The sequence below is a fragment of the Heptranchias perlo genome, chromosome 6 (genome assembly GCF_035084215.1).
Source record: "Heptranchias perlo isolate sHepPer1 chromosome 6, sHepPer1.hap1, whole genome shotgun sequence".
NCBI classification, from domain to species: domain Eukaryota; kingdom Metazoa; phylum Chordata; class Chondrichthyes; order Hexanchiformes; family Hexanchidae; genus Heptranchias; species Heptranchias perlo.
In genome coordinates this window covers 5,071,911-5,088,714 of record NC_090330.1, presented here as the reverse complement: position 1 = coordinate 5,088,714, position 16,804 = coordinate 5,071,911, and the positions used below count along the sequence as shown (strand labels likewise).

Here is a 16,804-nt window from a genome sequence, read left to right as displayed (position 1 = left end):
CGGGTTTGGCTGTGAGGCTGCCACGGCCAAATAACCTGCCGACAGTGAGTTCTGATGGGAATAATGGCTGGTTGGGTGGGCACCTGTGGAACCAAGGGATGAACCCCTGAAGGGAGAGAAAGTTGACATTGAAAAATGAAGCCATTGACTTACCCTAATTGTTGTGAAAATCTTAAGTAATTTGAGGCCTTTTGTGTAAACGCTTTGCTAAACTGGGCTCTATGCATCTGACTATCACAGAGACACCACTGTCGGAGCCAGTAGGAGGTGCTAGAGGGGCCATTTTAACAGGTTGGCCTCTCTTTATTTAACTCCTTCCTATGTATCCAAAGACCTATCAGAGACCTGCAGACCTTAGCTCGGCACTGCTTCTCTCCCAGTTTTCCTTTTTTCCTGTCCGCGTCTTTCCTGAAGGCAGTGACGCCTCGCTAGAATCTGGTTCCAAGTGCACCAGCTGTGCTCTCACCATGTCCAAGTGGCCTTTTCTTTACCTTCATGGACTTGTCAGTGGTGGTTGTGTTATTCACAAGTGCTCCTGGGTCAGGGCTAGTCTAGTCAAACACCTCATCAACACAGCCATCACTAGACCATGGTGACAATCCTTTTCACACCTGTGGCCTCACTGAGTAAGATTGCCAATTAGTGCTGAATTTACAAACTCCATTCCTTAGCCATCGATTCCATCCCTCTTCCTGGCTACTGTCTGAGGCTGAAGCAGACCTTGGAGTCCTATTTAACCCTGAACTGAGCTTCTGACCCCATATCCTCTCCATCACCAAGACAGCCACTTTCACCTCCATAACATCGCCCGCCTCCGCATCTGCCTCAACTCACCAGCTGCTGAAACCTTTGTTAACTCTAGACTTGACTGTTCCGATGTTTTCCTGGCTGGCCTCCCATCTTCCACCCTCCGTATACTTGAGATCATCCAAAAGTCCTGTTTACCCATCACCCCTGTGCTCGCTGACCCACATTGGCTCCTGGTCTGTCAACGCCTCGATTTTAAAATTCACATCCTCATTTTCAAATCCCTCCATGGCCTCGCCCCCTCCCTATCTCTGTAACCTCCCCCAGCCCCACAACCCTCCGAGATCTCTGTGCTCCTCCAATTCTGGCCTCTTGCGCATCCCCAATTTCCATCGCTTCACCATTGGCGGCCGTGCCTTTAGCTACCTAGCCTCTAAGCTCTGGAATTCCCTCCCTAGACCTCTCCGCCTCTCTCTACCTCTCTCTCCTCCTTTAAGATAAACCCACCTCTTTGACGAAGCTTTTGGTCACCTGAAGTTGTTGTTGTTGTTGAATGTGGGCATTGCAACGCTGTCTGGATTGGACCTGTCTGCAGAGGGTTCAGACTTTGATCCCACTCGGGTAAAGATGCTTTAATACTACGGTGTCATCCGTGGCTCAGTGGGTAGCACTCTCCCCAAAGGTTGTGGGTTCGAGGCCCACTCCAGAGACTTGAGCACAAAATCTATGCTGACACTTCAGTGCAGTACTGAGGACAACGGGAAGAGCTCCCCTGCTCTTCTTTGAAATAATGCCGCGGGATCTCTTACACCCACCCGAGAGTGCATTCGGGGCCTCGGTTTGACACCTCATCTGAAAGACGGCACCTCCGACAGTGCAGCACTCCCTCAGTACTGCACTGAGAGTGTTAACCTAGATTATCTGATCAAGTCTCTGGAGTGGGCACCTTCCCTTTTCTAATCTTGAGCCTGTGTCAAGAGAGTGTGTGATAATCTCGAACACAATAACAGGGTCTATTTTGTCTATTCCCTTAAGAGTCTTGAATACTTGAAGTAACATCTCCGCTGAATAAACAATGCCAGGGTAATCAATGTCTCTGTAGATCAGAGCTGTCCAATACGTTAGCCACTCGCCACATGTGGCCAATTGGGAATCCAGATGTGGCGAATTGGATTTCTGATTAGTAAATAAAAAATGAGTAATAGACACTGTCGGTGGGCATGTGACCTCAATGCTCATATTCACACGGCGTGTGCAGGTGAACTTTAACCTTTTTGCGCGTGTGTTGGTAAAATGGTAGGATGAAAAGCAGAGTGCGTGAGTTTTATTCGATTGTTGAAAGCGTCTTACTTCCTTGGTTACTGAACGGTGGTAGCTGTTTGTTAAGTAAATATACACACATGAGGTACATTTACCCGTATTGTGTGTAAAATTAGTGCCTGTGGCTAGTCAGCAATTTCTAGTGAACATCACTGCTCTAGAAGACCCATCAAAGATTACAGCACAGAAGACTTTATGGCCCATCGGGTCTGTGCAGCCGTGCCTTCAGCCGCCTGGGCCCCAAGCTCTGGAATTCCCTCCCTGAACCTCTCCGCCTCGCCACCTCTCTCTCCTCCTATAAGGCGCTCCTGAAAACCTACCTCTGTGACCAAACCTGCCCTACTATCTCATGTGGCTAAGTGTCAATTTTTGTCTGATTACACTCTCTGTGAAATGCCTTGGATACGTTGTACCATGTTAAAGACGCTAAATAAATACAAGTTGTTGTTGGTGGTCCTTTGCTAGAGTAATCCAATAGCTGGATACCCTCTGCTAGAGTAGAGTGACCTGATCTGCGCACAGTATTGCAGGTGTGACCATAACCAGTGCCTCGGTACAGACTCATTATCGGATCCCTTTGGTTATATGTCCCAAGATCTGGTTAGCTTTGCTTACCGTTATCGCGCACTATTGCCTAACTCAGTATTCAGGCCACACTTGATATGACGGCGGAAGAGATACACAATATTATCAATATTCATCGCTTTGGTGCCATCCCATTAAAGACATTGACACTGTGCGATATACCTCCTGTGCGATATACCTCCTGTGCGATATACCTCCTGTGCGATATACCTCCTGTGCGATATACCTCCTGTGCGATATACCTCCTGTGTGATATACTTCCTGTACTTTGTACTTCCTGTGCGATATACCTCCTGTACGTTGTACTTCCTGTGTGATATACCTCCTGTGTGATATACCCCCTGTACGTTATACTTCCTGTGTGATATATCTCCTGTACATTGTACTTCCTGTGTGATATACCTCCTGTGTGATATACCCCCTGTACGTTGTACTTCCTGTGCGATATACCTCCTGTACGTTATACTTCCTGTGTGATATACCTCTTGTGTGATATACCCCCTGTACGTTGTACTTCCTGTGTGATATACCTCCTGTGTGATATACTTCCTGTACATTGTACTTCCTGTGTGATATACTTCCTGTGTGATATACCTCCTGTGTGATATACCTCCTGTACATTGTACTTCCTGTGTGATATACCTCCTGTGTGATATACCCTGTACGTTGTACTTCCTGTGCGATATACCTCCTGTACGTTATACTTCCTGTGTGATATACCTCTTGTGTGATATACTTCCTGTACATTGTACTTCCTGTGTGATATACTTCCTGTGTGATATACCTCCTGTGTGATATACCCCCTGTACGTTGTACTTCCTGTGTGATATACCTCCTGTGTGATACTGCCACCATCAATGACAGACCTGTATCTACCAGTGCTTCACCCAATATTACACAGCCCAAAATATCCTCTCCAGACATAACCCTAGCTATAGAGACAAATTCTAGAACTGTACTGATGGCCTTTTCTCAGTGTTGCAGTGTGAAAATCTGACAGGCCCATCGTTGCAGTGATGTAAAATCTTTTTGTCGTATGGAAGCACACCAATTAATTACCTCTGCTGAATTAAAAAATATTCTTGTATAGTTAAAATTATAGATTATAAATTAAAATTACTCAGTGGGTAGCACGCTCATCTCTGAGGCAGAAGGTTGTGGGTTCAAGTCCCACTCCAGAGACTTGAGCACAAAATCTAGGCTGACACTCCAGTGTGGTATTGCAGAATTAACATTCTGAACTCACAAACAAGAAAGAAACTGCATTCAAATAACACCTTTCATGACATCCCAAGCTCTTTTACAAAGGGTGAGGTTTTGGTTTGAGGGATAAATATTGACCAGGCCACCAGGGAGAACTCCCCCTGCTCTTCTTCGAAATAGTGGCCGTGGGATCTTTTACGTCCACCTGAGATGGCAGTCAGGGCCTTGATTTAACATCTCACCCAAAAGACGGCACCTCCGACAGTGCAGCGCTGCCTCAGTACTGCGCTGGAGTGTCAGCTTAGATTATCTGCTCATGTCTCTGGAGTGGGTCTTAAACCCATGACCTTCTGATGCAGAGGCAACAGAGCTACCCATTGAAAGCCACAGCTGACACCTATTCTGCAGTGAAAGAGGCTACTTTTTAAAAATTATTCGTTCATGGGATGTGGGCGTCACTGGCGAGGCCGGCATTTATTGCCCATCCCTAATTGCCCTCACTACTTTGCCTCACACATGAAGAATGGTCACTTGGGTGAAGTATAGCAGGGCAGCTGGGGCCTGTGGAACTGGACCTCGGCTCGAGTCAGTGCTCCAGGGGAGCAAATAAGAATTTATTTTTTAAAATAGCATGTGATTCTTCAGTATCGGCAGCGTGTAATTCACGTTTACCATACGACTGACCTCCCACTTTATACTTTCCAGATTCACCACTTTGCTGCTGGGTCTCTCCCCTGAGCTGACAAGGAGTCAGTTCGGATTTGGAGACGTTCTGGGACGATTTGCATCCTGTTGGTTGGTTCTGACGCTGTCGGCAGAATGAGACTGGCCGTTTGTTGTGTGTTGGCTTCTGTTTGTGCCCTGCTGTTCAACTCAAGAGTCTGTCATTCCATTCGATGGCTGTAAGTATCCCTGCGTGTGTCATGTGTGTGTATGATGTGTGTCACGTGTGTGTGCAAGTATGTGTGCATGGATGTGTGTGTATGTATGATGTGGGTATGTATATGTATTTGTGTGTATGATGTGTGTATGTGTGTGCATGACGTATGTGCACGTATGATGTGTGTATGTATATGTATGTGTGTATATAATCTGTGTCTATGTATGTGTGGTGCATGATGTGTGTATGTGTGATGTGTGTATGTGTGTAAGTAAGGTATGTGTACATATGGTGTGTGTCCATATTTTGTGTGTGTGTTCATAATGTTTCTGTGAACTGATACCTGTGAAATGAAAACCACACTTTGTCGATGTGTCTTTGCCCAAACCCTCCCCAGTAACACTATCCCACTGCACCAACAAGCAAAGAATAAACCTTTTCCCAAACAGATGCAACTGGACGTGAGACCCTGTATAGGTGATGTGACCCCCGTGTTGAGATAGAGCTTTGCTGGCGATCCTCCGGTACCTTGACCTCTGCCCCCGACACCGCCGAGGTTAGCGGAGTCAGAGGGGAAGGGTCCCGCGATTGAAATGCCTTTAGCGGGTATGGGGCACATCTGGGGCACCGCCCCCCCTCTCCTCACTCCTCGCCAAAGCAGGGTGGGGGGGGGAACTGGCCATACGGGAAATTGGGTGCCCCGTGAATGCATGTATTAACTGCACCCCCTTCCCCCTGTTTTTCCGTGAGAATCTCCTCCCCCCCCGCCCATCAGTCCGCCCCATGCCAAAGAGGCCATGAAGTCCGATGGAGGAGTTCCTACATCACCGCCTTCCACCCCCCCACCCCGAGATAGAAACGTGTTAAGTGCCCGCGTGGACTGTTTTACAAAAGGGGCCTGCTTTACAGGTTTAAAAATTCAGTGCCAGGCCTTTTGGGTCCCACAGCTGGTCGGCGGGGGTCGTGGGGGGGGGGGCCGTTACACCTGGTCTGTCTTGATGTACCTATGACAACCGTATGGCAGATCAAAAGAAGGCCCAGGGTGCAGGAACTCCAAATCTCACCCCCGGCCCTGTCCCCGTCTGCCAGCCATCTTGTAAAGGGCGGGTGGAGGCTCCACTCTCACAAGGCCATCCTTAGAAACTTAGGCCTACTTTCCAGCTCTTACGACATACTTCCACCGTAGGCCTACTTTCCAGCTCTTACGACATACTTCCACCTTAGTTAGGGTGGGGATGCACTGGAACGGACATAGATTTTCAGGGCTGGAGCGTCTTAGTTTGTTAGGCAGATCCATAGACAAATTTGATTTAGAGCTCCCTCTTGCTGGTTCAGTTGGGTACGGTGATGCAGTGGCTATGTTACTGGACTAATAATCACAGAGAACGTGAGTTCAAATCCCACCAGGGCCATTTGAGAAATTGAATTCAGTTTTTAAAAATCTGGGTATAAAAAGCTGGTCTCAGTAAAAGTGTAAGGAGTCTTACAACACCAGGTTATAGTCCAACAGCTTTATTTAAAATCACAAGCTTTCGGAGGCTTCCTCCTTCGTCAGGTGAGGAAGGAGGAAGGAGGAAGCCTCCGAAAGCTTGTGATTTTAAATAAAGCTGTTGGACTATAACCTGGTGTTGTAAGACTCCTGACATTTGTCCACCCCAGTCCATCACCGGCATCTCCACATCATCAGTAAAAGTGACCATGAAGCTGTCGGATTGTCGTAAAAACCCAACTGTCTCATTGATGGCCTTTAGGGAAGGAAACCTGCCGTCCTTACCCGGCCTGGGCCTATATGTGACTCCAGTCCCAACACCAACATGGTTGACTCTGAACTTGCCCTTGAAGTGGCCTAGCAAACCACTCAGTTGTATCAACCAGTGGTTCAAGAAAAAGGCCCAACACCACCATCTTCTCCAGGGTAACTAGGGATGGGCAATAAATGCCGGCCTTGCCAGCGACGCCCGAGAATGAACAAATTAAAAAATCGATGAACTGCTCAGTGTGGTACTCCTCTTGTCCAATTCTTTTTAGCGCCAGGTTAGCTAAGAGTCGTGGGATCTTTTACGTCCACCTGAGAGGGCAGGTTTAAAGTCTCACCCAAAAGACGGCACCTCCAGCAGTGCAGCACTCCCTCAGTGCTGCGCTGGAAGTGTCGGCCTTGATTATGTGCTCAAGTCTCCGGAGTGGGAGCTGAACCCATGACCTGACATGACTCCAGAAGGCGAGGGTGCTGCCAACTGAGCCACGGCTCACACCGTCAGCGGAAAGGAAAAGCAGGCGGGTTGTACAACGGGAGGGCAATCCCCAACCATCCTCCCCTCGCCCCCGCTGTCGCTAAATTTTATACCACCCCCCCCCCCCCCCACCGGTGTACCACCCCCACACGTGATGAACGCTCACAGGGACTAAGGTACTGGAGGAGCAGAGTGAAGTGGGGTGGAACGAATTTTTTTAAAAAAAACAGTCCACCCGTACTTTGACAGATTGATATGATATAACGTCTGATTGAAATGTCCTGGGGAGCTGTTTACGTTCCCTCAAAGCCAGCAGCGAATGTTTTCCACAATCTCCGACAGGCAGTTTTATTTTTCCAAGTTCCCAACATAGTCAGACATCTGTCGCATAAATCATTTGGTAGAATTTTTGCAAAAACCCCCCCCCCCACCACCACCCCCACCGCCGAAACAGGGCTGCATGCGTGGACAGAATGTGGCCAACTCCCTGTAGCGACAGGGAGGGTTGGAAAGCTAGGATACGGAGATGTTGAAGAATATTTCTCTTGCTCCTGGGGGCATTGAGTCGTTGCATAGCGAGGCGAGAATCGGGTGGAGAGAATCCCGACACCGTAGAGCCCTTCCCAATTTTCCATCTGCTTAAATTAAGGTGCCAGCCGTGGTTCAGTGGGTAGCTGTCTTGCCCCGAGTCAGAAGATTGAGGATTCAAGTTCCACTCCAGAGACTTGAGTGCATAATCCACGTTGAGACTCCCAGTGCCAGTACTGAGGGAGTGCTGCATGGTTGGAAGCTGCTGTCTTTCAGATGAGACTTTAAACTGAGGCCCTATCCGCCCTCTCAGGTGGATGTAAAAGACCCCATGGCACTATTTTGAAAAAGAGCAGGGGAGTTCTCCCCGGTGTCCGGGGCCAATGTTTATCCCTCAACCAGCATCACATAAAAAAAAACAAATGATCTGATCATTATCACAGTGTTGTTTGTGGGACCTTGCCGTGTGCAAATTGGCTGCTGTGTTTCCTACAGTGTTCCCACACAGTGTGCTCAAGTTTCTGGAGTGGGACTTGAGGCCACAACCTTTTGACTCAGAGGCGAGAGTGCTACCCACTGGTAAGGGGATAGCTTTCTGAGAGCTGGCACAGCAATGACGGGCTGAATGGCCACTCCCTGTGCTGTAAAGTTTTATTATTCTAGTTCTACGACTGCTGGAAGTCGGTACAAAGACACTGATCTACCAGAATCAAATCGAAACACAGCCAGCACGGAGCAGCTTGTGGAAAGCATTGCAGAGCTCATGCTTGATGTATTGTGCCCAGTACTGACACGGGGCTGTCCACGTTAGGGAGATCTGTGGCGTAACGAGCGACGGGAGTGACACTGCTTACAAACGCACGGAGTTCAGTTTGTTTTGAAGACTGATGGAGATCAAAATAAGTCATGTTTTCAGAGCGAAGAGAATGACTGTCAGTGCTAGTGAGTGACACTCGACAAGCCTGTGAGACCAGAGTTCACATGAAAAGACATAAGGCCAGGAGAAAGAAAGACCTCGCATTTATATAATGCCTTTCATGTCATCCCAAAGCACTTTACAGCCAATTAAGTACTTTTGAAGCGTGGTCACTGTTGTAATGTAGGAAACACGGCAATTTGCGCACAGCAAGATCCCACAAACAGCAATGTGATAATGATCAGATAATCTGTTTTTTTTTTAAGTGATGTTCTTTGAAATAGTGCCATGGGATCATACATCCACCCGAGAGGGCAGACGGAGCCTCGGTTTAACGTCTCATCTGAAAGGCGGCAGCTCTGACAGTGCAGCGCTCCCTCAGTACTGCACTGGGAGAGTCAGCCTGGATTATGGGCTCAAATCTCTGGAGTGGGACTTGAACCCACAGCCTTCTGACTCAGAGACGAGAGTGCTGCCCGCTGAGCCATGACTGACGCCTCGAATAGATACTGTACTGCACCCTCCAATACATTGATTTGAAAATCCTCATCCACCACAGTCTCCATCACCCGACCTCTGAAACCTCCTCCAGCTCTATGTCCAAGGTTAAACCCTCTGCTTTTCTGAATCAGTGCTTCCTCCCCCTCCCCCACCATCGTCACTGACAGAACTTTCAGTCATCGTGCCCCAACGCTCTAGAAAGAAAAGAAAGAGCTTGCATTTATGTAGCGCCTTTCATATCCTCAGACTGTCCCAACGCACCAATTAATTACTTTTGAATTGCAATCGCTGCTGTTATGTAGGCAAGCATGGCAACCAATTTGTGCACAGCAAGGTCCTACAAACAGCAAAGGAATGAGCGAATTACCACTGTCTTTGATGGTGTTGTTTGAGGGAGGAATGTTAGCCAAGGCACTGAGAGAACTCCCATGCCCTTCTTCGAATAGTGCATTTACGTCCAACTGATCAGCCAGACGGGGCCTCGGTTTAATGTCTCATCCAAAAGACATTTGCTTCCTTAACCCCTCCACCTTGTTACATCTCACCCCACCTTCAGGAGTTTGCTCGAAGCCTAACTTTTCAAACAAGATCTTCAGTCATCTTCCCTAACTCTACCGTTAAATCCTGTTGTGTCTATTTTCCCCCATGTCCCCTGTATGAAATCACAGAATCATACAATTATAGAAAGGCTACAGCACGGAAGGAGGCCATTCGGCCCACCGAGTCCGGGCTGGCTCTATGCAAGAGCAATCCAGTTAGTCCCACTCCCCTGCCCTATCCCCTGCAAATTTTTTTCCTTTCAAGTACTTATCCAGTTCCCTTTTGGAATACCTTGGAATCTTTTGCTGCATTAAGGGTGTTATGTACTTGCTGTTTTGGAATGATTGACTCTATTACACATGAACGCGGAAACGCATCTTCTAAGGGACCAAGTGCTAAAGTGGCTGCTCCTTGTATTGTTTTCCACCTAGTGCCCTGGCCAGGACTGGCTCCTCAATCCCCTTCAATCAGACCCAGAACTGCAAGCACTTGGAGGGCCTGGTCTCAGCACAGCAGCAGCTCTGCAGGAGTAACCTGGACCTCATGCAGAGCATCACTCAGGCAGCCCGAGAGGTCAAGAAAACCTGCCGGAAAACCTTCTCCGACATGAGGTGGAACTGCTCCTCCATCGAGATGGCCCCCAACTTTCCACCAGACCTGGAGAGAGGTAATTGTTATAGCTGATATATTAAGTGAAGAAAGTACTTGCATTTCATAGAATCATAGAATGGTTACAGCACAGAAGGAGGCCATTTGGCCCATCAAGCCCGTGCCAGCTCTTTGTAAGAGCAATCCAATTAGTCCCATTCCCCCACTCTTTCCCCATAGCCCAACATATTTTTTCTCTTCAAGTATTTATCCAGTTCCTTTTTGAAAGCCACGATTGAATCTGCCTCCACCACCCCCTCAGGCAGTACATTCCAGATCAAAGCACTCGCTGCGTAAAAAAGTTTTCCCTCATGTCGCCTTTGGTTCATTTGCCAATCACCTTAAACCTGTGTCCTCTGGTTCTCGGCTCTTCCGCCATTGAGAACAGTTTCTCCTTATTTACTTTATCCAAACCCTTCATGATTTTGAACACTTCTATCAAATCTCCTCTTAACCTCCTCTCTGCTCTAAGGAGAACAACCCCAGCTTCTCCAGTCTGCCCACGTAACTGAAGTCCCTCATTCCTGGAACTATTCTAGTAAATCTTTTCTGCACCCTCTCTAAGGCCGTCACATCTTTCCTAAAGTGCGGTGCCCAGAATTGGACACAATACACCAGTTGTGGCCGAACCAGTAATTTATAAAGGTTCAACATAACTTCCTTGCTGTTGTACTCTATGCCTCTATTATAAAGCTCAGGATCCTGTATGTTTTATTAAACGCTTTCTCAACCTGTCCTGCCACCTTCAAAGATTTGTGCACATGTACCCCCAGGTCTCTCTGTTCCTGCACCCCCTTTAGAATTGTACCATTTCGTTTATATTGCCTCTCCTCGTTCTTCCTGCCAAAATATATCACTTCGCATTTCTCTGCATTAAGTTTCATCTGTTACATGTCCACCCATTCCACCAGCCTGTCTATGTCCTCTTGAAGTCTATCACTATCCTCCTCACTGTTTACTACACTTCCAAGTTTTGTGTCGTCTGCAAATTTTGAAATTGTGCACCTAAGTCCAAGTCATTAATATACATCAAGAAAAGCAATGGTCCTAGTATCAACCCCTGGGGAACACCGCTGTATACCTTCCTCCAGTCCGAAAAACAACCGTTCATCACTACTCTCTGTTTCCTGTCAGTTGGCCAATTTCATATCCATGCTGCCGCTGCCCCCTTTTATTGCATGGGCTTCAATTTTGGTGACAAGCCTATTATGTGGCACTTTATCAAATGCCTTTTGAAAGTCGATATAGATAACATCAACCGCATTGCCCTCATCTACCCTCTCTGTTACCTCATCAAAAAACTCTATCAAGTTAGTTAAACATGATTTGTTTTTAACAAATCCGTGTTGGCTTTCCTTTATTAATCCACACTTGTCCAAGTGACTATTAATTTTGTCCCGGATTATCGTTTCTAAAAGCTTCCCCACCACTGAGGTTAAACTGATTGGCCTGTAGTTGCTGGGTTTATCCTTACACCCTTTTTTGAACAAGAGTATAATATTTGCAATTCTCCAGTCCTCTGGCACCACCCCAGTATCTACGGAGGATTGGCAGATTATGGCCAGCATCCTTACTTCCCTCAGCAACCTAGGAAGCATCCCATCTGGACCGGGTGACTTATCTACTTTAAGTACAGCCAGCCTTTCTAGTACCTCCTCTTTATCAATTTTTAGCCCATCCAGTATCTCAACTACCTCCTCTTTTATTGTAACTTTGGCAGCATCTTCTTCCTTGGTAAAGACAGATGCAAAGTATTCATTTAGAACCTCGGCCGTGCCCTCTGCCTCCATGTGTAGATCTCCCTTTTGGTCCCTAATCAGCCCCACCTCTCCTCTTACTACCCGTTTACTATTTATATGCCTATAGAAGACTTTGTATGTTGGCCTCCAGTCTATTCTCATACTCTCTCTTTGCCCCTCTTATTTCCTTTTCACTTCTCCTCTGTACTTTCTATGTTCAGCCTGGTTCTCACTTGTATTGTCAACCTGACATTTGTCATACGCCCATTTTTTCTGCTTCATCTTACTCTTTATCTCTTTCGTCATCCAGGGAGCACTGGCTTTAGTTGCCCTACCTTTCCCCCTTGTGGGAATGTACCTAGACTGTACCCGAACCATCTCCTCTTTAAAGGCCGCCCATTGTTCGATTACAATTTTGCCTGCCAATCTTTGATTCCAATTTATCCGGGCTAAATCCGTTCTCAACGCACTAAAATTGGCCCTCCTCCAATTAAGTATTTTTACTCTAGATTGCTCCTTGTCCTTTTCCATAACATAACTCTTGTATAACAACAACAACTTGCATTTACATAGTGCCTTAACATAGTAAAACGTCCCAAGGAATTTCACAGGAGTGGAATCAGACAAAAATTGACACTGAGCCACATAAGGAGATATTAGGACAGGTGACCAAAAGCTTGGTCAAAGAGATAGATTTTAAGGAGCGTCTTAAAGGAGGAGAGGGAGGTGGAGAGATTTAGGGAGAGAATTCCGGAGCTTAGGGTGTAGGTAACTGAAGGCACAGCCATCAATGGTGGAGCGATGAAAATCGGGGACGCGCAAGAGGCCAGAATTGGAGGAGCGCAGAGATCTCAGAGGGTTGTAGGGCTGGAGGAGGTTACAGAAATAGGGAGGGGCGAGGCCATGGAGGGATTTGAACACAAGGATGAGAATTTTAAAATCGAGACTTGACCTGGAGCCAATGTAGGTCAGCGAGCACAGGGTTGATGGGTGAACGGGACTTTTAAAGAATCTTTTCCTCTTTTCGGGACAGCACAAAGTGCTTCATAACGAATAAATTACTACTGAGGTGCCGTCTCCATGGTTATGGAGACAAATGGTAGGCGTGTGCTGGTGTAGTGGTTATGTTACTGGACTAGTAATCCAAAGGCTTGGACTAATTATCTAGTAAAGAAACATGAGTTAAAATCCCTACCATGGTAGTTTGAGAAATTAAATTCAGTATAAAAAGGTGGTAACAGTAAAAGTGACCATGAAGCTGTCAGATTGTCATAAAAACCCATCTGGTTCACTAATGGCCTTCAGGGAAGGAAACCTGCCGTCCTTACCCAGTCTGGCCTATATGTGACTCCAACCCCACATTTAGCAGGTTGATTCTGAAGTGGCCTAGCCTGATACTCAGTTGTATCAAACCCCTCTCAGTGCAACTAGGGATGGGCAAAATGCTCTTTGAGTAAAGTTTTATTCGTTATAAAAATAATTCTCACTAATTTAAATTTATGTCCTTTGATTGCATTTTCCTGGTTTATTTTGAAGTAATATTCATAGTTCCATTCATCCATCCGTCCCTCCCTCCGCCCTTCCCTCCCTCCACCCCTCCCTTCCTCCCTCCACCCCCTCCCCTCCCTCGCTCCCTCTCCACTCCTCCCTCCCTTCCTCCGCCCCTCCCTCACTCCCTCCCTCCACCCCTCCCTCCCTCTCTCCACCCCTCCCTCCCTCCAACCATTCACCCACCCATCCAACCGTTCCTGCATCCGCGCACACATCCCAATATTCGATGGTTGAGGTTTCACTGCCCACTCGCCATCTTGATGGCGTGGATTTTCCGTGTCAGCTCCCTGCTGCCCACCCCCCGGCCCCCCGCCGTCCTCCGATCAGCAGTTTTAAAACTCGACGCTGTATAACGGGTGAGTTCATCGACTCTTTACTTCTCACTCTATAGGTACCAGAGAGTCTGCGTTTGTCTACGCTCTGTCTGCTGCCGCCATCAGCCACACGATAGCCAGGGCCTGCACTTCGGGTGACCTCCCCAGTTGCTCCTGTGGTCCCATGGCCTCCGAGGCCCCCGGACCCGGATTCCGCTGGGGCGGCTGCAACGACAACTTGAATTACGGAATCCTGCTGGGATCCAAATTCTCGGATGCGCCGATGAAAATGAAAAGGTCCAGATCGCAGGCGAACAAGCTGATGAATCTGCACAACAGTGAGGTTGGACGACAGGTAAACACGAGGGGTGTTGGTCCTGGAATTATTCCATTTATTCGTTCTCGGGATGTGGGCGTCACTAGCAAGGCTACATTTATTAGTTGCTCGTTTGAATAGATTAATTAGGCCCCCCCCCCCCGCAACCCACCAGTTCCAGGCAGGAGCCCCAGCCACCTAAATTGGAGCCTGCCTGAAAGTTGCGCCAGGCGGGGACCGTGACGGTAAGTTTCTCTCCCTGCAATTTTCATCCCGCTGTCACCCCATTCGTGCTGAAAATCCAGGCAGTAAGGAGATGAAAATCAGCCCTTACAAATCCATGGCCGACCTATGAAAAGTGGTTTTAAGAGCTCCGGCTTCTTTTTTCATTCTCGGGGATGTGGGCGTCGTTGGCAAGGCCGGCATTTATTGCCCATCCCTAGTTGCCCTGACTGAGGGCACTTAAGAGTCAACCACATTGGTGTGGGACGGGACTGGAGTCACATAGAGGTCAGACCAGGGTAAGGACGGCAGGTTTCCTTCCCCTAAAGGATATTAGTGAACCCGTTGGGTTTTTACGACAATCCGACAGCTTCATGGTCACTTTTTTTTCTTCACAGATTTCAAATTCTCAACCTGCCATGGTGGGATTGTGAATTTGCGTTCCCTGGATCACTAGTCCAGTAACACAACCACTACATTACTGCACCTGGTGCTTTATGGGCAACTAACATAAAAATGGCTAGTGTGTCCAACTGTGGTTTTCTCAGCCCTGCCCTGCTAAAATCATCAAACTCAAGATTTAACCTTGGATCTTCCCAGTATGTATAACTGAGTGCTGCACTGACCAGTGTATACATCAGACAAGCAACTAGGGGAAATCCATTTTCGGCAGAATTTATAAAGAACTTGCATTTATATAGTGACTTTCACAACCTCAGGACATCACAAAGCGCTTTACAGCCAATGGGGTACTTTTTTGAAGTGTGGTCACTGTTGCAATGTAGGAAATGCGGCAGCCAATTTGAGCACAGCAAGATCCCACAAGCAGCAATGAGATAAATGACCAGATAACAATGGCGTTGGCTGGGGGATAAATATAGGCCAGGGCACAGGGACGAACTCCCCGGCTCTTCTTCGATGTAGTGCAGTGGGGACTTTCACGCCCACCCAAGAGGGGCCGCGGTTTAATGTCTCATCCGAAAAGACGGCACCTCCGACCGTGCAGCGCTCCCTGCGAATGTCAGCCTGCGTCATGGGCTCAAGTCTCTGGATCGGGACTTGAACCCACGCCCTTTCTGACTCAGAGGCGCGAGCGTGCCACCCCAAAACTGGACGCGGCAGGCAGTTATTTGACGCCGCTCTGCATCTTGCAGGCTCTGAAGGCTTCGCTGGAAATAAAGTGCAAGTGTCACGGGGTCTCCGGCTCCTGCTCGGTGAAGACCTGCTGGAAGGGATTGCAAGGACTTGGCGGCATCGCCCAGGACCTCAAGCTGAAGTATCTGTCGGCCACCAGGGTGGTCCACCGGCCCTTGGGCACGCGGAAGCAGTTGGTGCCGAAAGACATCGACGTCAGGCCCATCCGCGAGAACGAGCTGGTGTACCTGCAGAGCTCTCCGGACTTTTGCACGAAGAACGAAAAGATGGGCTCCTACGGGACTCAAGAGAGGTGAGAAGGTTGGAGGAGGATTGCAGTCGCTCGATACAAGGTAGGGGCGTTGATTGTGGGATGGGCGCTTGATTAGAACGCAGTCCGACCGACCGACCCCAATGGAAAATTTACCAGGATGGTGCCAGGGATGAGGGGCTTGAGTTACGTGGAGAGACTGGAGAAGCTGGAGTTGTTCTCCTTGGAGCAGAGAAGGTTAAGATGAGATTTAATTGAGTCGTTTAAAACCATGAAGGGTTTTGATGTGATTAAATAGGGAGAAACTGTTTCCATTGGCAGGAGGGTCGGTAACCAGAGGACGCAGATTTACGGTAATTGGCAAAAGAACCAGAGGGGAGATGAGGAGAAACTTATTTTATGCAACGAGTCATGATCTGGAATGCGCTGCCTGAAAGGGTGGTGGAAGCAGATTCGGTCATGGCTTTCAAAAAGGGAATTGGGTATATGTTTGAAAAGGAAAAATTTGCAGGGGATTGGGAAAAGTGGAGGGGGTGGGGCAAGTGAATCTAATTGGATAGCTCTTTCAAAGAGCCTGCAAAGGCACGATGGGCCGAATAGCCTCCATCTATGCTGTAAGATTCTATGATTCTCTCAAAGATTGTCACTTCTATCCTGAAGGTAATGACTCACGTTGGGTATAGTTCCACTGGTAAGTCCCGGCCATTATTCGTGTGTGAATCTATATAGTGAGTGTCAACATCCTATTTGACCAGGGGGAGCATCACAGCTGAGCCTGATCCTGCCCTCGTGCAAGCTCACATGGACTTGCCAATGGGAGTCACTTTCCAGCTCATCTCAGTTGCATGGCTGAATTCAGCCCTCCCCTACACTCAAGACCAATTGTAATGCTCCAATATGCCGCCACAGGTGAAATGAGCCAATCAACAGTGATTGAACCTGGGAAGTTATCTGTCTGGCTCAGAGTCACATCAGAAGATGCCCACTGAGCCATGCATCGATCCTGAATGTAGTGTTTCTACAACAACAACTTGCATTTATACAGAGCCTTTAACATAGTAAAATGTCCCAAGATGCTTCACAGGAGCGTTATCAAACAAAATTTGAAACCGAGCCATTTAAGGAGATATTAGGTCAGGTGGCCAAAAATTTGGTCAA

At 47.8% G+C, this 16,804-nt stretch overlaps 1 protein-coding gene across 4 annotated transcripts in view; it reads left to right on the top strand.

The window, feature by feature from the left end:
• The window catches only part of wnt11 (wingless-type MMTV integration site family, member 11), a 40,715-nt gene that overhangs the window by 11,792 nt on the left and 12,119 nt on the right, over positions 1-16,804 (top strand). For 3 of the 4 annotated variants that reach the window (XR_010963213.1, XR_010963212.1, XM_067985646.1), the window contains exons 2-5: positions 4,561-4,757; positions 9,883-10,118; positions 13,781-14,058; positions 15,396-15,688. Coding sequence is in view for 2 of the 4 variants with exons in the window: in XM_067985646.1 (XP_067841747.1) it covers positions 4,675-4,757; positions 9,883-10,118; positions 13,781-14,058; positions 15,396-15,688 (890 nt within the window). In the remaining 2 variants the exon portion in view is untranslated. Of the gene's footprint in view, positions 1-4,560; positions 4,758-9,882; positions 10,119-13,780; positions 14,059-15,395; positions 15,729-16,804 lie in introns of all 4 variants that reach the window. The other variant, XM_067985647.1, reaches the window with a different exon arrangement.